The sequence below is a fragment of the Spinacia oleracea genome, chromosome 6 (genome assembly GCF_020520425.1).
Source record: "Spinacia oleracea cultivar Varoflay chromosome 6, BTI_SOV_V1, whole genome shotgun sequence".
Taxonomy (NCBI): domain Eukaryota; kingdom Viridiplantae; phylum Streptophyta; class Magnoliopsida; order Caryophyllales; family Amaranthaceae; genus Spinacia; species Spinacia oleracea.
The window spans coordinates 123407591-123427785 of NC_079492.1; the positions used below are offsets into that span (position 1 = coordinate 123407591).

The window sequence follows — 20195 nt, forward strand, 5'->3', positions numbered from 1 at the left end:
TATTTTGTGTGATCGAAAAATAAAATTGATCGAGTAAGAAAAATAGGGTCATAAATTTCAGTACTTATTAAATTACATTCATATGTGTTGAGTATTAAATATTTTGTGTACTTAAATCAATTTTAGCAATATCATTTGAAATTAAACCGATATGTAGTAAAAAAGAAGATGAAAAAAAAAGAGGGAATAGTTATAATAGTAATTTTTCCGTTTCACAATAGATGCATCGTATTGACTCTACACTACTAAGAATATGTTATGTTCAACTTATTTTGACAAAGGCTATGTTTGGCAACATTAACTGAAATTGAACTGAAACTGTAGCTGAAATTGATAAGGTAACACCCAGGGATGGGCATGGGCCGGATCTGGACCGGGTCTGGTGAGACCCAGACCCAGACCCATATTTTTTAGGCGGACCCAGATCCATTGGGTCTGAAAAATTCAGACCCATACCCAGATCCAATGGGTCTAATGGGTCTCGGGTCAAAAATGGGTCTAGTGTTATTTATTTATTTTTAACATTTTTGTCTTAGAAAATTTTCCCGTGCCATTAATTTAACCGATTTACCATCATATATTCACATTCGATACATAAAATATCACAATTCGCAAATTGGTGCCAAAATACTAATGCATGCATGTACACTACAAAATTATGCATCAATTAGAGATGGATTTTGAGACGGATACAACAAACGTCTCAAAATAGAGACGGATTACTAAATTTCGTCTTTTAATTAAAATTGAGATGAAATTGTATAGGGAGTTTCAAAAATTCCGTCTCAATTTTGTAATGGATTTGCAAGAATTCCGTCTCAAATTGTTTTGAGATGCTCTCTATAGAGATGCCTTATTTTCGTCTCAAATTCGTCTCTAAGCATCATTTTGAGACGGATTTGGACTATATAGAGACGAAATTCCTCGTCTCTATAAAATGATTATTTTGTAGTGGTATCTAATTAGACTATTCCTAATTTCTAAGAATTGACCGGGTCCATGGGCCGGATCTGGACTGGGTCTGAGTTTGAGAATATTGGACCCAGACCCGTTTTTAAACACATGGATCCAGATCCGCCCCAGATCCATTGGGTCTCAAACAATTAGACCCAGACCCTTAAATATGGGCCGGGTCCAACCGGGTCTGGACCGGATCCTAGACCCATGCCCATCCCTAACACCTGACATTGATAATGTGCTGAAACTGATAAGGTAGTTGTGTTGCATTACTTGTTTGGTAGAACTAGTTTATTAAAAGTGCCTGAAATTTAGCATTTATTAATATTCAACTGATTTTTTTCATGGATAAACATGCATGATACCACTCAACAACAATAGTAAAATCGCCAAGACATTACTAGTTTGCTAAACAAACCCACTGGATATATAACCCACCACTAATCACTACAAGAAAATCATACAAATTTAGACGGAATTGTTTCGACTGTTTCGGAAAGAGTCGCAAAAAGATTTTGTACGCGAATTTTTATTTTACATATTTCGACGCTTTTAACGGTCGAAATATATATGGACGAATAAAAGCGTCGCAATATGTGAAATTAACACGTGTTGCATATCCATTGCCCCGCTATTCCAAAATTTTCAGCCTAAAAGTATTCTGGAATCCCGCTTTCCATTCACCCACCTCCCACGACTCCTTGAACGGTTGATAATTCAACAACAATGGATTAAAAAGAAGAAAGAGAAAAGAAATAAGCTACTAAATCTCCTTCTACCACCTTCTGCCGCCCTCCTTCAACCCTTCTACCCAATTTCTGCGGCTCTCTTTCACAAACCCTAGGTACCAATTCGCTTCTCAAGTATCAATTCACGCACCCATACTTTTCAATTGCATTTCTGCAAATAGTAACCTGTGTGAATGCTGCAATTTCTGAGCCTTTCTCGGCGGAAATCGATGCTCGCCCCTCACCTTCTCCTTGGATTGTTTGAGAGATTCTCCCAGCGTTATAGGTTTTTGGCTCACCACCTCTATGATTCGTCGAATATGCCAAATGTTCTTGCAGGTTTGTTTTTTTTTTTTTTTTCACTTTTGTTACTTAAATTTGTATACTTTGAATTTATTTTCTATAGATTTACAATATGTTTGAGGAAATTCATTAGATTTATATGAAAATGCAACTCAACAATGTTACTTTTAATTTTTAATTTAGGGTTTAGTTCCTTTGTACTTTTTTTTTATGAGGGAAACTGTTGTATTTTAATTGATTAGGAACTTTTTTTTGGTATTTTTACTATATCATGTCTTACATTAATCAGGGAAATGCAAAATTTTGTTGGCAATTAGGGATCTTACTGATCCTTACTTGAGCCTTTATAGGAAGATAATTCCTACTGTTTTTGGTACCTTGATGTTATCCCTCTTTTGGTGGTCATTGTTCTTGGTACTCTTGGATCGATTCTCAGTGCCTCCAAGGTTTAGAGGGGGTGTTGATTGATCGAGAAGAATATGGGTTTGATTTGGATGATTTCCATCTTTCGTTTGCTTCATTCTGCTATGTTGCTTATGGATACTTGCTTCATTCGCATTTGTTGTTTAATCTTATGTGAATGAGAACATTAAAATTGTACTCACTTAAGCAACCTTAGACACACTAAAGAAGAGCTTTATTTGCCTGCCACGGCTGCCAAATAATAGTGTGCCAATGGTCCATCTAAGTACAATAACTATTGACTAAATCACCTAAATCTGAGCTTAGTTCCTGTGATCAATAATGAGCATCAATGTATCTTAAAGCTTTATTTGAATAGCTAGAAAACTCACTATCTTTAACTTACTAGAATTCCGGCCTATATTTTGTGAGTGCTATCTTGTTCAAATGAAAAAACTTCTTTATAAATGTCAAGGTTTGTTACATTGGTTGTTTCTCCTTGAGGTCAATATTTTTTTTGCTAAATATCCAAGAATCATATGGATATTATAAAACCCTTACAATATGCCAAGAACTAATAATTCTCTTGTTTAACATACAGTGTGCATAACTTATCATTTGTTTCAGCTACATATGTGATTAATTGATACTGATGCACTTATTTAAGAGCTACTTAGCCCTCTGAGTAGGTCATTTGTAGTTATATAGATGTATAGTTGTCGTAAGGGCGTTTCTATTAGTTTAAAATTTACTTTTCTTATTTGGCATGCGGTCTAGACTCTGCTTTCCATTTTGTTTATTATAGTGTGTCTTGTTTATCTGTTTTGTATAAGTTCCTCAAGGTCTGCCAAGGCTTTTGGTTTATAGTATTGTATGTACAATAGCTATACAAACGTGTGAATCTTGCTTCATATTGCAACCTTGGTGGCTTTCGAGTTATTGTAATTTGGTGGGTAAGATCCTAGTAATTGTTGGTTATTTGCTTCCGGTTTGCTAATACTTTGTCTCTATATGCAATGTAGCTGAATTGTTGACTTTATTATTTTTGGTATGGAGCTTATTCTATTGTTCTTTATCCTTCTATTCAAAGCAAATTGTGCTTAATTCAATGGTTTTTCTAGAGCCTCTTTTCTATTTTCTTAACTTATTTCTATTCTTTTGCAGTGTTGTGAGATGCAATATTTACTTAAATGATGGTAAATGTCGTGGCTTGCTTTGATGAGTGTTAGCGTCTGTCGCAGATGACCTCTTTAGGTGAACGTGCTCAGTTCATTTTCAAGTAACATATCTTTCATAAGCTGCTACCTACTCCTGGTCAAAGGTGATACAACGTAAGCCTTTCTCTCATCTTGTTTCTTTTACAAGATACTGACAAGTGGATTATTAGCTTTTACGAAGTACAATAATTTTGTGCAACCTCCTTGTTCAAATGTTTTTTGGTAATCATGTCTTAGTTCATGACTTGTAAATGAAGCAAAAGGTTTTCTAAGAAGCAGAGTATATCCTATAAAAATAATCTCACCATTTTTTTGGGTAGGAGTACTACTTTTCAGTGTTGATAGTATTCTTTCTTTGAGGAAGCGTTTATTTCTAGTTTAGCAGAATTATGTCACATGATTTAGTTTAATATGCTTTTTACATAATCAACAACGTTCTGCAGGTGAATAAACTTTATTTTGTCAATTTTTTTTGGTATTTTATAGGCGATTTTTGTGATGAAATGACAGCACTTCTATGTCGTGATTAACTGTATGCTTGTTTTTATGGGAGTGGAAAGGTCACGATTCCTTACGAATGTAACCATGTAATTTTCCTAATTTGTTAAATTCTTTTTATTCCTCAGATTCGATCGCGATTGGAAGAAAATTAAAGCATTTATTAGCTCTAAGATTGTTATTCAGGTACCGATTTGAGATATTATATTTTTAGATATTCTGATGATGAGTTTGGAACTTCTCCGAAATTATTGCCATGTGTTGTTTGACATCATTATTAACCTTCTGGACTTAAGTTTCTATTCACAATAAGGTGTTTTAACTTCAATATATCTGTTTGTACACAGATTGTGGGCTAGTATAGTTTTAGTTTAATAATCGACCTGCATGGTGATGGTTATAGGTTGTTTTGTTCTAGAATCTAAGATATATAACTGGGATTAAAGGAGCATCTGGCGACTTGCATTCCTTTATATTTATTCTGTTGTTTCAGAAATATGATGTAGGATTAACGGCTAAGTGAATGGATTTCATGAACTCCTGTAGTTCTGTTTACATTACCCAATGTGAAGGTTGTATCTGCTATTACCATTTGTATTGAATGGTGTCGTTGTGGTACATCATATATTTTATGCAATAATAACTTGACAATACGCTTTGCCTTGGATTTATATATTTAGTTGTATCTACAACCAGCTTAGTAGTCAGCTTGTGATTATCGACTTATCGTGGTCCGATGTAACATATTTTAGTGTTTTATGTTTTTCTTCGTTTCTTTATGGGGTGGGAAAAGGGATAATGCAACAAGTTTTCAGCTTTATGAGTTCTCGATTCACTCTATAGGTTTTTGTGTTAATTTCTCAGCATGCGTGGTTCAACTTTTATTCCCTCTCACTCTGAGTTTGAAGATTTGGTTGTTATGGATTATAGATGGTCATCATAATGAATTTTCTTAGTGATGCAAATTGTAACTGTCCTGCTCGTGGACTTTATTTTCTGAGTTGCGCATAGTAAAAGCTTGTTTTCTGTTTGATTGACTTCTATAGTCTGTTTTATTTTTGGTCTATTCACTTATCTTTAAATAGCAGCTCCATACTAGCTATATGAACAGGCTATCTGATTTTGTTGCTCAATCCATAAGTTTCTTGGATCTTTCTATCTGTCTTGTTTACCGTTACTTGTGTTGAGACAACGTATTAGGGGGGAAAACTAGACAGAAGTAGAAGCTAATTTCTTTAAGATTCAGCCTTTTATCTCTGTCAATATTCCAGCACAAGTCATGGTCTTTGGTGGAGTGGGCCTTATTCATTTATCTTGCTTTTATCTCCTTGTCATATCATTACCTGCAGCCTGCAGCGAAGATTTGATATATAGTCCTCCTGACATTAAGAGTTGTAAACACGGGTTGGTAATTTACCTATTCTTACAATGGGAAGGTCTCTATTAGTTTTGTTACTCCATTAGTCCATTAGAAATAAACTGCCTACTTCTTCACAATAAATGTAGATCGACTGCAATTCCATTAGACATTTGATTCATACTATTGTCAAAAAAAGGTGAAAGATCGCCAATTTCTACGCTTTTAACTTTGTTGAAATTGGCGGGGGAGAATAAATTATGATAGCTATAGGTAATAAGGTTGCTAACAAGTATAGGAAAAAAAGAATTGGTCAGTAAAGGCTAGGCTGCTCTACTGAGTTGTAGTTTACAAGCAAATGATACAATGCTTGTTTTCTGTTGGAGACAAACCTTTGAGATGGAGCTCTTGTGAGTTTAGTTGGAAAGTAATTTTGTATGTGTTGGAAACTAGGTATATCAGATTTGAATTTGTAAATATTGTTATAGTATTGCTTGTTTAATGGTAAAGGGGTTTTAAACTAATCTTGTCCTATCTTCATTTTTTTTATATGCAACTAATCTTGTCCTATCTTCAAATTTTTTGTTAGCGTTTTAAAATCACATTTGCCCCGTAGTTTGACCAGTAGTAATATAGTGAAGATGTGAGTTATTCATCCTGCCTACTTTATACCTAGTGCATAAACTTCGATCTTTCCTTAAGTTTCGCAATTGCCATTACTCGCCTTTAAGCGAGTCTCAAGTCTAGCCTTACGGCTGCTGTGACTTACCCACAAACAAAGCTCAACCGAAGCCCCCTAACCTGGTTGTTTGGTCTTCGGATCTTATTTGTGATGTGTTACTATTTGAATGAAAATTACACAATGTCTTCTTCCCAGTTTCTTTTGACAGCTTATCATGTGAATAAAGCATTTGAGATTAAGAGCAGGAGCCATTTGGTTAGGAGGAAAGCCAGAAAGGATCCCTGGAATAGAAGGTTGCCTGCTTGGTGGTGTGCTGGTGTCACAATTGAGTGACTTAAATACATTCAGAACATTGCAATATGCAAGAGCTAGTAGTTATGCCAGGAACAATTAGTTCTAGAGTACTAGTGGCTTGACACTTTCACTGAGAAAATGCTAAACTCTCATCACTATTCAGCATGCCTTCTCTTTCCCTAAACTCCTATACTTATAGAAAAACTAACTACCCTCTTCTTGTTGCTCAAGCTACACACATCTGAATTATTATGACACTTCCTAATGTGTCGTTCCCCTATATGGGCTATATCTGATGCACCCATCTATTGCTAGAGGGTTTCCTTTAAGATCATATTTTCAGACTACGGTATTGACTGTTGAGGTTTGGTTCTCTATGTCAAAGGGTTTTATGTGACCTTACAAGGGTGTGGCGTTTCTGTGTTTGAGGTGAAACAAAAATAAATTGGTTGTCTGAACTTTGTGTGGACTAGTATACATTATTGGCTATTGCAATAGACATATTAAGTTTTGACTTTTGGATATCTTTGAGCTTCAGCTCCATACTGTTATATCATTAGGATTTGGCAAGCCTGAAGTTTATATTTTTGTTATGAGACACTATTTTATGTGTGGAATGTGCGCTTTCTTTTAGTAGTATTGCATAATTTTAGTGTTTTTGATACACGGTTAATTGTTATTTTTCGTTGTTGTGTTTTAATTGATCTGGAATTTAATTTTAGGTATTTTGTGTTGTATATTGATCTAGGAAGTGCAGCCTTTTGCAATTAGGGACCTTACCAATCCCTACTTGAGCGTTTTTAGAAGATCATGCCTCCTGCTTTTCTTACCATGGATGGTCCCTCTTTTAATTTTCACCGTTCTCGGCACTTTCATGTAGATTCTCGGTACCTGCAAGGCAGTTTACATGAATAAGGTTTGATTTCAACAACTGTCAATTTGTCGTTTGGTTTCATATTTCTTGTTTAAGTTTACATCTCCTGCATTTCGGTTTAGTCCTTAAGTAGTATTGTTTTTGTTTTTTTGGTTACTCAAGTAAGTTTTTCATTTCATTCAAAGAACAAGAAAAAAACATCCCAATGCAACCATTACATATAGGTGAGAAAATGCCTCGTCAACACCTCTGCAACAATAACAAAAAAAACAAGCAAAGAAAACAAAAAAAACACTAAACAATTACGTAGTCTATTTGAAGTAAAAATTAGATCTTTATTTTACGCTAGTTAGGAGGAAATTTTGTTCTTTAAGCTTGAATTGAAGTTGAGTTGGTGTAATATTTGAAAACTGCAACATTGAGTTAGTTAGATTTCTCTAGAGGAAGCCTATTTGTTATGAAGTTTTGGATTGGTAGTTCACTAATATTAGGATGATTTGCAGGTTTTCCTTAGGTTTGAATGAACATGGAGTCATAAGTGACCTTTACCGCTTTACATTGCATTAGTTAATCATAAGCATATGGCCTAGTGGATCGTGACTCCTCAGTGCGTTAATACTCATGTGATTCCTGCTGTACTAGAGATTTTTCAACTGGCTATTATTTATTTATTTTATTTTTTATCATATAGTTATATAATTCAAGTTGCCTGATTACATTTTCTGATAAAGAATGAATGAAATTGCAAGATTGAAGTGTTTCTTACCCAGTAACATATAAGGGTAAAGAAAGTGAAGCAACAATCAAAGGCTCGTGTTGACGCTTAACTTTGATTTATCCTTTATATTTGTTCCTTTATCAATTTTTGAATGGTTTGAATGTTACCTATTCAAAACACTATTTTGTTAGGTTACTAATCTACTTGGTTAGGTTACTAATCTTTGTTTCACCTGATTAGAACTTAGAGAAGCATATATGGTGTTGCAACTGCAGCTGTCTTGTTTTCTGTTACATAACAAAATGAGCAATATTGGTGCTTGACCGTTCATAAATAAAGAAATGTCTGAAAATCTGAAATTGATGTCTGAAATGGTTTCCAATTTCATAAATAAAGAGAAAAGGAGAGAGAGAAGAATATGACAATAATAATACGAAGTGTCTGATTTTTTCCAGTTTGATTGGGTCTTATTTTTTTCCAGTTTGATTGTGTCTGATATTTTCTAGTTTGATTGAGTCTGATTTTTTCCCCATGTTCAGAAAAAAGAAAATATGAGAAATTGAAATGGTTGTTTTAGTGCAGTGGCGTTTCTCTCTTTTGCTTTAATGAATTTTCTTGGTTGAACACATTAATGGAAGGATGATACAGACAGTGACATTAGGTAGCTTGTCTAGTGAAATTGTATGTGCATGTAGCAGTGAAGCACTATTGTGTTTTAGTTGGTAATGGACTCACGTTCTATATATTTTTGTGCTACTAAGGATTCAGTATATGACATCTAGATTTGTGACCAATTTGTTGTAGTTTCTCTCATGGCACCATGTTAATACTTTATTTAGTCCTAGCATATACACCGTAGTATTGTTGACGTAATCTTTCATTAACTGTCATGTATGTTATTTACGAATTACACTGGGGCGTGTATGAATTTGTTTCCATGTTTTTGTATTTCTGTTACAGTTTTGGGAAGGGACAAGTTACTATTTTCAAAACAAATGAGAATTTCTAGCTTATGTGGACCCAACTTAGTTGTTTTGTGCATAGAAACCAATCTCTCTCCTCCAGCACACTAATCGGTCCTAGATTCTAGCTTAAGGGTGCGGCCAGATTCAGAATTGAGAAGATCCCTGACATTCTTGTTATAGATTTCTAGTCCAGAAATCCTGATAGTGAATTCTCTTTCCGGGGTCTGTAATCATGGGACAAGCGATTAGTTTGACATATCAACTATAGGACGAAACATACTAAGCTTAAACTGAGCTTTTACTTTCTATGATCAGAACCTTACATTCATTATGTGGTTGTAAATATCTGTTACAGCTTTTTCTATAATTCCTCGCATTGTATATGTCTTGCCACTTCTTCTCTGTCCATAAGCAAATATAGTTGCTGCAGACAAAATCAATGTTCAAAGTTTAAAGTATCAAACCACCACAACACATAAACAATCTGAAATAAACATAGGAATGCTGAATGAAGCTATTAATAATTTTAAATGACACTAAATATGGCTTAACAAAGATTTCAAATGATACTAAATATGGCTTAACCATGGTCATTAAAATTCCACCTAAAAAGGATTAGGCTCCAAATTCGATCGTGAGCTCAGACCACAACAAAGTACCAAATTACCATCATAATGTGTAAGCCAATCCAAGACAGCACCAACTTACTCTCCTGATAAAAGCTCAGTCGAACTCTGACCATAAGTGATAGATAAGTCTGAAATCAACTACTATAAAGAGTTTTAGTTGCGCATAGTAAAGCTTGTTTTATGTTTGATTGACTTCTATAGTGATCTTAATGGTCATTTACTAGTCATTGATTGATTTCTACATTAACTGCGGTTTTAGATACAGAGACAATCGCTCTATCGGTAGTGAGTGGCAAGGAATACTAGCGAAGACACAATATTGTTATAAATGTTAAGAATGCAAGGAATCCTTAAACAGCACTGTAGAATTTTTCACTTCTCAAACTCATGATGTTTACCTTCCTTGTTCTGTGTTTTCAAACATTCAAAGAATGACGCTTCTGTGAATTTCTGGCTTACCACCGAATATTACCCTTATCAAATTTGAAACCTCAATTACTCTTGTCATTTTCTGGAGAGTGACACTAGGCATTTCCGTCCGAAGCTTTATGTACGAGCTCAGCTTACATTAACACTGAAAGGAAAGCTTAGCATAGCCTTAAAATTAGCTAGAGTTTGAGATCTTTTGAGTTAAGGTCCATCTTCTTGATCTTTTGTGCTGAGCCCCAATCTTCCTGAAGCCGTTTTCTTTTCTTCCTCAGTGACTGATCGGTTCCTGCAGTCTTCCAGAACTTTGGACAAGTATCTGGCTTCTTTCATTATATCAAGATTTTGCAAGCCCTGATATTCAATAGCAACTGGAAAATTGCAATTACACCCTCCACTACTGCACTTGATCAATAAGATTTTAGTGTAGATTCGAGCAATGGATAACTGCAGCTTATTGTATGCTGGGAGAAGGGTTGGCTGTCACACTAATCTCTAGTATTGGTATTACTTGAATACATACTACTTCTTTCTTCTCTTCATTAATTATACAAGAGTTATAATTAGTTAGGGTGGAGAATGAGGTATGTTCTTGCCATGGAGAGAAATGCTTGTTTTCTAATCTTATCTTTTGTCTCATACCTTCTAAGGCTCAAAGGGTTTCCTCTACAGCTTCTATTTTCCTTTCATTTTTGTACTGCTGGTCTGAATTCTCCCCTTCATTTTTAAATCCTCTGTGTCTGATTCATTTACTCAGTGGTTATTGTTTTTGCCTTTGTGGTTCATGCTGTGTGTTGGTTAGATATGTGCTTCAACTATATTGCCATTGAAATTTGGTTGTTGTTGGCAGTCAAACAATCATCATCAACATTATCAGTTGCCAAGGTACCAAGGTAATACATCCCAAGATCAATTACTCCGCCCCCGTCCTTATCAAAATGTAAGTTTCCTTGCTTTATGAATAGCTGCTCAGTGCATTTCTTTGACAATTGACATAGCTAGGGATCCTTAATTGTGGTACTCTTGTTCAATTGGCAGCCACGAAAAAGGCAGAATCAGAAGACAATGGTATTAAACCTCATATCAGAGCTAGTTCAATCCCAAGGCCACGCGCTGTGATTTCTAGCCCTGGTAAATTTTATTACATTTGACAACAACTGGAGTAACAAGTTTTATTTCTGATATACTTGTTTGTTTTGGAACTTTCTTGTAAGGTTGGCTATGAAGTGTAGAACTTTATTGTCAATATCCAGCTACATATATTAGGTAGAATTCCTATGAAGTTGATATTACCTTCCTAATCATCATGACTTGTTTCATCTTCTTTCCATTTTCTTTTAGGAGCGACTAAAGATGATTAGGGTGCTCTGTGACCAGTCATACTGAAATCAGTCAGTCCCAAATAAATAAACCAGTTGATTAGGGTGCTCTGACCTGTAGTGGTACTCAAAAAACTTGTTGAGAAATTTTACCAGGTGTCTGATATATCCCACAAGTCTGCTGCACTTTTTATAAGTGTTTGCTTGATCTACCTTGAAAAATGTAATTTGAGTGACTCAAATGATATTGTTAATTTTCATTTGATTTTAAAATGTGTTCATCATATATATATATATATAAATTGTGACGCTCCAAAGGGTCTAAATTATTTTGGAGGGAATGAGGAGAACTCGCACGAAAGTAAACATATAGGGACTCTAATAAGAGTATATATTTCGGGTGTCTAAAGCGTCTCTATATAGTTTATAGTGGCGGAGAAATGCGTCTATAAGCGTGCAAATAGTGACGCTTTTTGCAGTTTAAATATTGCGACTATCTATAGAGTCCCTATATCCCAAATAGCGGCGGCAAAATACATCGATATTTTGCAAATTGTGACGCTCTAAAGCGTCGGTAAATAGCGGCAATGAAAATAGTACCCTCTCCCAAAGCGTCGCTATGTGAAATAGCGACACTCTATACCGTCGCAATTTGTCCCAAAAAGCGTCACAATGTGCCGCGTTTTTTTGTAGTGAATTGAATGTTAAAATAATTAATATGTCCGACATGGATTCCACTACCACTACTCTCTATTAAATATAGGTAATTTAGCCGGTGAGTAGATAAAATTTTTTCCAAATCGCAAATAAATTGATTTCATAGGCCTTTTAAACACATTTTATTTTAATTGTCACATTTTTTTTTACGTCATTTCAAATTAATTGTCTCATTTCTATATAGGATTAACCAACCACAATATATCGTCACGTGTCTTCAACAATCACTACATCTACATAGTTGTTTACTAGTAATACTTTTTTTATCTAGTTAAAAACTAAAACTAAAGCCATTACTCTTCATCCCCAAGCCGCACCATTTACATTTGGAGTTTACCCTCCAGATTCTTCCACCCTTATTATTCACCTCTGCAACTTTGTTCTCTAAATTTTGAAATATCACTCCTTATTATTCACCTCTGCAACTTTCAAACACTAACTCGTGATTCTGAATAAGCCCAATCAAACTTTTATCTGAAACCAAATCCAACGCCGATTTCAAGTAAAACAAACAGATAGATGGGTGGGTCAAACTCTGGGCAAGCAATTCAAGTTTACGGAGTATGTTCTTAATCGTTGTGTGTTGCGGGAGGATTTCAGCAGAGAGATAGGATCATCATCTTACCATAAATATCTTGATTTTCTACAGAAAAATAAAATATCAGTCACCTTATTATGAGACGTTACTTTGGCTAGCGTTTGGATTTCAGTCCAAAAACCACCTTAAATTATTATTTTAGTTCACTACCAAACACTTCTATGGCCTGTTTGGATATGGGCATTTCATTTCAAATGCTGGAATTAGGCCAAATCAGTTGTTTGAGAATGCAAAGTATTTGGAATTGGATTTGCAAACCTTTTAAAACTTAAGGCCTAAACCTGGAATTTGAAATTCAACCTCAAACCCAGTCATTTCAATTCCTTATGTTATCATCTCTCACCAGTCACCACTCTCTCTTCTAATTGACCTAATTTTCTCTCTCCTCTCCCAAACACACTCTCCTCCTCCGCCTCAACCACCCATCCTCCACCACCTTAACCACTAGCCAGTTATCCACCACCGCAACCACCGCAGTTCTCCAGCACTCTCTCCTCTCTTTCAATCACTTTCTCCTTTATCCATCTCCTTAGCTCCTGGTGCCTCCACCGTCGTTGGTCACTTTCATTGTTGCGAGACTGGCTCAGATCGATCTCTTACTTTTGAAGGTCAACTGCTAAATGTGTGAAGGCAATCGTACAAATGTGTATAGAAAAAACCTCAACAACATTCTTTACATCATAACATCCAACACTACCGAGAGTGATAATGGATTCTACAACTTCTCCTTGCGGCAAGAACCGAATGAAGTTTATGTTATGGCAAGCAATTTACAGGAGATATAAATGAGTCTGTTGGATATTAACAATAGTTTTAGAAAATTGTTACTCCGTATTGTTTTGATCAATTTAATCGGGTCATATTTATTTATTTTTGGCTTTGATTTTTTTAGTTGAGTGCTAGAGTTGAAGAAGAAGATGATAATTGATGAACAATGCTATCTTAATTTTGGTTTGATTTTTTTTTTTTTTTTTTGTATTTTGAGTATATAGGCATGAGATTCCAGAAGACCAAAACTTCAAGAGAATTTCAAATGATGGATTTGTAATTCTTAGTTTTCCCAAATAAATGATTTGGAATTCAATGTCAGTATTTGAAATGAAGGATTTTAAATGAATAATTTGAAACGAAAAGTCAATATCCAAATACTACCCTAAGAATTCTAGGTGACTTAAATTATTAGCATCTAATCATTTAAGGTGACTGAAAGTGATTGTCAAACAGAGCCTTTCAGACAAAATAAGCTTTAATAGTTCCAGTTAAGATAAGTTCAGAAAAAATAAATTGAATAGAAAATAGCCTAACTTTGACCATTAATATCTTTAATTACATATTAACAATCATAAAAAATAAATTTTAAAAAATTAACCCAAATTACCATTAGAACTACTGTTGTAACCCACTTATAAATATTGAGACAATCCCACATAGTACATTTGTCAAATAATCTCAATAGAATTTAAGCCATGTGAGTAGAAAAGATAAACAATTGAAGGGTTAATGGGGATAAAATGTTTATTTGGGAATAAACAAGTGTGTCATTTTGATATTAATTTACAAGGGACAAATAATGAATTATTTGGGAATAAACAGTGTTGCACAAATATTGAAATATTTTGGAATAAACAAATGTTGCACAAATAATGCTAGTCAATCTATCTCTATTTCTTTTACGTGGGACAATTAGTCTCAACTCACATGTAAGTTAATCTTCTCAACACTACTCCTCCCAGGTGAGCCCATCTATTTCTCGTGCAATTTGGAAAGGATACCACTTCTTGGTTGGACCTTCTTTGGTTTTTGAACTTGAGGTTAAATTCCGCTCCTTGGGACAATCAATTATGGTCAGGGCCGGTCCTGACATTTTGAGGGCCCTAGGCGAACAAAGAGATATGGGCCCCCATGTATAATAAGCATTTTAATTTTCAAAATCTACTTTAAATAACATGCTTGTTTATATTTTTACGGTACATTTCTTTTACAAAGTACTCCGTATATATAAATCATATGTAATAATATTTTATCTCATCTTATTAATTTATATGATGTCGTTTTAATAAAGACGAGGAATATTTATCCAAAAAATTTACATAATATAAAATTAGAAAAAATAAATAAATTTATCAAACATAAAAGAAAAAAGAAAATAAAACAAAAAGAAGTACAGTAGGGAATGGATGTTTAATTTTTTTAAAAAAAAATAGACCATAGTTAAAAAGAAAGAAGCGAAGAAAAAAAGAGTAGAACATCAGTAAATAAGGAAAATTAAACAAATCTTGGCATGGAGGGGGGTAAGCGGGATTCGATCCCTAATTAAGGGAAATCATCATCACATCAAATACCATTGAGCCACAGAATCATTTATGATAGATTCATTGCGTTTATAATACTTGTACAAAATAACTGGACACATATATATTTGGGCCCCTTTCGGCCCTGGGCCATAGGCCGTCGCACTCCTGGCCTATGCCCAGGGCCGGGCCTGATTATGGTGGGCTTTTCTTGCTCCAAGCAAATCCACAATTCCTCTCCATCTTGCATTCTTCAACTCATTGGGTCCTCTATTCTAGGGTACGTGTTGATAATGGGCCAGGAAACGTCGGCTCTGATACCCTGAACTCAACGGGACATGTACAAACTCAAACAAGAGAAGAGATTGACTACATATAAGTCTAACGGGGTTCCTTCCTAAAACTAATTTATTATAGGTGGAGTAATCCATCAATCTTATAGGTTAGTCAATCTATCTCTATTTCTTCTATGTGGGGCAATTAACTCCAACTCACATGTAGGTTAATCTTCTCAATATATAATGCTGGTTGGACGTATGATGATAATAGGGTTATGGATCTTAGTTGTTTTTTGGTGAATTGTGTTACCTGCTTCTTCTGGTGTGTATGCATAGAAGTGGTAGCCTTTTTCACTGTTTCTCAGTAGTGTACCAAACTCTTTACCTTATAGTTAATATAATCTCCATAGTTTTGTTAAAATAAAACTCGATATATGAAAATAATATAATGTGGATACATGAAAATAAGCGACGCAACGTCATTATAGACGTAGTTAAGGGAGTCAAAGTCAATACTTATCATCTGAAATAGATTATTCAATGCATGCAAAAAGGAAAAATTGTCCTAGTAGAAGAAAAGACAACGATAGGGAGCATTATACGGAAATTCTTTCATTAAGGCCTATTGCTTCAATTCGACTATAAATATTCTACTTTAGATATATCTAATTTCATTACCAAATTTAAACAAATCTAAATTGTCTCATATTTATAATTCCAACGTAACTTCATTTCTTTACATTTCTCTCTAATAATTAAGATAATATATAAGCCATGGGAATCAAGGTTCATGGAATCCCCCACTCCGGTGCCACCCTACGTGTTTTAGCAGCGGTTCAAGAGAAGGAGCTTCATTATGAATTGATCCCCGTTGATTTGAGATCCGGCGCTCACAAGCAAGAGCCTTTTATTTCCCTCAATGTAAGTTCTATTAATATTACTTAGCTTTTGTACATAGACGTTCACATAAATACATTTCTATTTAATTAACTTATAAGTAGTCCGTAATTCTCAATAAAATAAATAAATGTAATTTTAAAGTTTCCATAGGAGAATATATATTTTTAGATTTCGTGAAACATGAAATATGACTATATGAGGGATAAAAAATGTTACATTGACACGTTGAGTTTAATTTGTTTCAAGTATATATTAATCTTGTTTTATGTTGTCATGTAATTTTTAGCCATTTGGTCAAATTCCAGCATTTGAAGACGGAGATCTTAAGCTATTTGGTAAGACATCTTAACTTAAACTAAAAAACCTAAACAACCATTATTCATCACGTACATTGACCAAATGTTATTATTAAGAATATGATTAATGAAAGCTTTAATTATCTTAAACAGAGTCAAGAGCAATTACAAAATACATTGCATACAGCAATGAAGGCAAAGGAACGTCTCTCATATACAAAGAAGGAAGGGAAATGGCAGACTTAGCCGTATGGATGGAAGTGGAAGCACACCAGTTTGATCCAGTAGTCAGCAAACTCTCATGGGAGCTTGTTTACAAGGGTATGTTCGGTATGGAAACCGATAATGCTGTAGTCGAAGAGAACGAGGCTAAGTTGGCTAAGGTCCTTGATGTTTACGAGTCACGTTTGGCTAAGACCAAATACTTAGCTGCTGATTCTTTCACTTTGGCTGACCTTAATCACTTGCCTGGACTTCAATACATGAAAGGTACAAAAGTAAACCGGTTGTTCGATGAACGTCCTCATGTGAGTGCTTGGTGTAAGGATATCTTGGCTAGGCCTGCTTGGGTTAAGGTTATGGCGTTGCAGAAACAAGATTGAAGCAACCAATATTATAACCAAGATTGATCATATTTGTTGTAATGTGTACTTTGTAGGATATCTTCTATGTTAAGTGTGTAAATTTTTGTGAGGTTGTAATGTTTATATTGTGTTTTATCATATGCTAATTAATAATTAAACCAATAGTTACCCGCAGGCCCGGTTCTGATATTTTGAGGGCCCTAGGCGAAATAAGGGATTTGGCCCCTTCCAAAATAATATGTCTTTAACTGAAATAATTTTTTTTTTTTGTAAAATCCGTTATATTGTTAAATTCAAATCAATAAAAACTTACTATATCTCCTTTGCATGATCCTAGAATTTCAAAATCCGGCTCTAGTCGATTTCTTGAAATATTTCAATAAAATAAATACTCACTTAGGGGCGTTTGGTTCGCAGAGGGTAAAGGGAATGGAATAACCAAAGGGAAAGAAAGGGAATGAGAATGATTCCCTTTGATTTAGAATATTGTTTGGGGAACACAAAGAGAATGAGAAGAAGAAAGTAGAGGAGAACCCATCGCCGGAGAAGAAGCCGGTGAAACCAAAGAAACCCATCGCCGGAGAAACCAAAGAAACCCATCGCCGCCTCTTCTCCTTCGTGGACCTAGCCGCCGCCTCTTCTCCTTCGCAGCCGCCGCCTTTCCCACTCCTTTTCGCACATTCTAATTGGCAAATTTGTGGTTTTAATGGTCAAATTCGACCATGAAAACACCAGATCTGGTGTTTTTATGGTCGAATTTGACTATTTAAAGCCATGATTAAGAGGTTGCTTGAGCGGCGATGGTGAAACTCGGCGGCGACGGAGTGGTGAACTCGAACAGCGACGGAGGCGGTGAAGCTTGAGTGGCGACGGAGCTTCCGAAGGGGGTGAAGGTTGAGCGCCGATGGAGGTGGTGGTTGAGCGCCGATGGAGGTGGTGGTTGAGCGCCGACGGAGATGGAGGTTGAGCGACGACGAAGGTGTGTTCAAGATTCAGGGTCAGAGGAGGGAGATAGGGTGTGGGGAAGGGAAGGGGGGAATGGAATGGGAAAGTGTGGGGGGGGGAATGAGTGTAGAAGGTTTTAGGGTGAACTCAATAATGAAAAAGGGTAAAGGGAATGAAGAAATAGGCATAACAAACAACAACAAAGGGAATGATATCCTCTCATTCCCATTCCCTTTGATTATTACCCCCAACCAAACACCCCTTAATTACAAGATAATTAATATGCGTAAAGAGATACTTTTTGAAAATAAAGGTTCATTTTGAGCATATAAAAATATCAGTTAATTTTGTCTTCATTAAAATGCTTATCTATTTTAAAACTTATAAACCCATAGTCCATCAAATAAGCATTTTTTTGCTCACATATAGCTATATCAATTACGTACATAAACTCAACGTAAAACACAAAAATAAAAATATTGACAAAGTTTAATAAGAAAAGAAAAGATAAGCATTTTTTTGCTCACATATAGTTATATCAATTACGTACATAAACTCAACGTAAAACACAAAAATAAAAATATTGACAAAGTTTAATAAGAAAAGAAAAGAGTTAGTAAGGGGAGTCAAACCCTAGACCTCTAGTATATATCAAAATTTTAGAAGCTACTTTCTACCAATGAGCCAAGGAAATAAAATGTGTATTTAATGCGTTGTTTATTACTAGTACTAAATTACTGGATAAACAATTATTTTGGGCCCCTTTCCGCCTTGGGCCCTAGGCGGTCGCACTCCTCGCCTACCCCCTAGGGCCGGGCCTGGTTACCCGACGTATAGCTTACATGTTGTTTATCACATTCATTAATTATATTACCCCTTGTTTATTGTAAGATAGTAAATTTTCATGTCCAAAAATAGAATAAAGCAAAGTGTAAAGAATATTATGAAACGGACTAAAACGGAAAACGTAAAAATATATACCTAGTATTTAAAAAGGATAACAATTGATTATTACAAGTATATGACAAGTATCACCTCCATCTTATTGATTATTACTCCCTCCGTCTCTTTTAGTTCTTTACGTTTTCCTTTTTGGGTATCTTAAAATGTTGTTTACATTTCCTTTTATATTATCACATAAATGCTTTAATATTCTATCAAAATTTGTGTTCAATAATTATTTTAACCAATTAAATTCATTGGATTATTTAATCTCTCACACTTTTCCATTGAGACATTAAAATTTTCTCATGTTCCTAATATTAAAATTTTAATCAAAGTGAAAGCATTATAAATTAACGTAATTTGCCTTGTTTAAATAAAAAATAGAGGAATCTCAATGCACATTAATTTATACTAATATATTAAAAGACGTTGTGAAAAATGTCTATGTGCCACGTACTACTCTCCTCATTACGACACATCATCCACTTACCAAGTATTATGTCATAGACAACCAAAAGTTAATACAATGAGGTTCAAACACCAGATCTCGAGTATAGATGGTAACTCTCTTTATCATCTTAACCAACCACCAATTGTGGTTTATTTCTTCACATTAATTTACAAATAAATGGTAACATGAAATCTAAACACAACTAAATTTGTATGTGACTTTTAATTTCTGTGTACTATTTGAAAAAATAAATAAAAATAAAGCATTATGACAACCATGAAGAAACATGATGTCATAAGTCTCATAAGCATCAACTATAAGATTGCCTTATATAGCTATAGTTCCACGAGAAAACAAATTATACCAATTATACCAATTGTAAGATATATGATTGAAAAATTACTTGTCATGATAAATGACGTGGTGTGTCTATGTAATTGACAAGCTTAACAGATGTTTTTCATATATTATATAGAACACAAGTATTTTGGTCAAATATTAAGCTTAAAAAAAATCCAAAAATTTAATTATTCAATGGAGCAACCGGGGTATCGCCCGGGCCACACACTAGTTAGTCGTTAAAATGCGTGCAAAATACCAAACATAAAGAACAAAAAGAGACGGAGGGAGTATATGACAAGTGTCACCTCCATCTTTTATCCATTTTTTTTTTCAATTTTTCCTTTTGTGGTTTGTTATACGAAATACTTATTTTTACTACTTCAACACCTCTTTCACTCTATCTTGCTCATTCAACATCAATTCACCATTTAATTTATGCATTCGATCATTCAACCTCTTCCACTCCATTTCTCGCTTTA

General features: G+C 34.7%; 1 protein-coding gene and 1 long non-coding RNA gene across 3 annotated transcripts; both read left to right on the forward strand.

Annotated features, from left to right (window-relative positions):
* The first annotated feature begins 1676 nt into the window (after positions 1-1676).
* Positions 1677-11690, forward strand: LOC130464051 (uncharacterized). 2 transcript variants are annotated; one of them, XR_008924344.1, is made up of 6 exons: positions 1677-2024; positions 3555-3721; positions 4234-4291; positions 7187-7354; positions 10901-10990; positions 11089-11690. It is a non-coding gene; the product is annotated as an uncharacterized lncRNA (long non-coding RNA). The 2 variants fall into 2 exon arrangements; XR_008924345.1 differs by having other exon boundaries at positions 3555-3711.
* A 4231-nt stretch (positions 11691-15921) lies between these two features.
* LOC110795460 (glutathione S-transferase-like) lies at positions 15922-17364 on the forward strand. The gene is made up of 3 exons (XM_022000475.2): positions 15922-16174; positions 16440-16488; positions 16603-17364. The coding sequence occupies exons 1-3, from the start codon at positions 16028-16030 to the stop codon at positions 17049-17051; spliced, it is 645 nt and encodes a 214-aa protein (XP_021856167.1). The 5' UTR covers positions 15922-16027; the 3' UTR covers positions 17052-17364.
* Positions 17365-20195: the final 2831 nt, after the last annotated feature.

What these genes read in the sequence shown, in the direction of transcription:
- LOC110795460 (XM_022000475.2), top strand. Translation starts at nt 16,028, where the DNA reads ATGGGAATCAAGGTTCATGGAATCCCCCACTCCGGTGCCACCCTACGT. An exon ending in AGCCTTTTATTTCCCTCAAT is followed by an intron (nt 16,175 to 16,439) that starts GTAAGTTCTATT and finishes TGTAATTTTTAG; the next exon opens with CCATTTGGTCAAATTCCAGC. An exon ending in CGGAGATCTTAAGCTATTTG is followed by an intron (nt 16,489 to 16,602) that starts GTAAGACATCTT and finishes TATCTTAAACAG; the next exon opens with AGTCAAGAGCAATTACAAAA.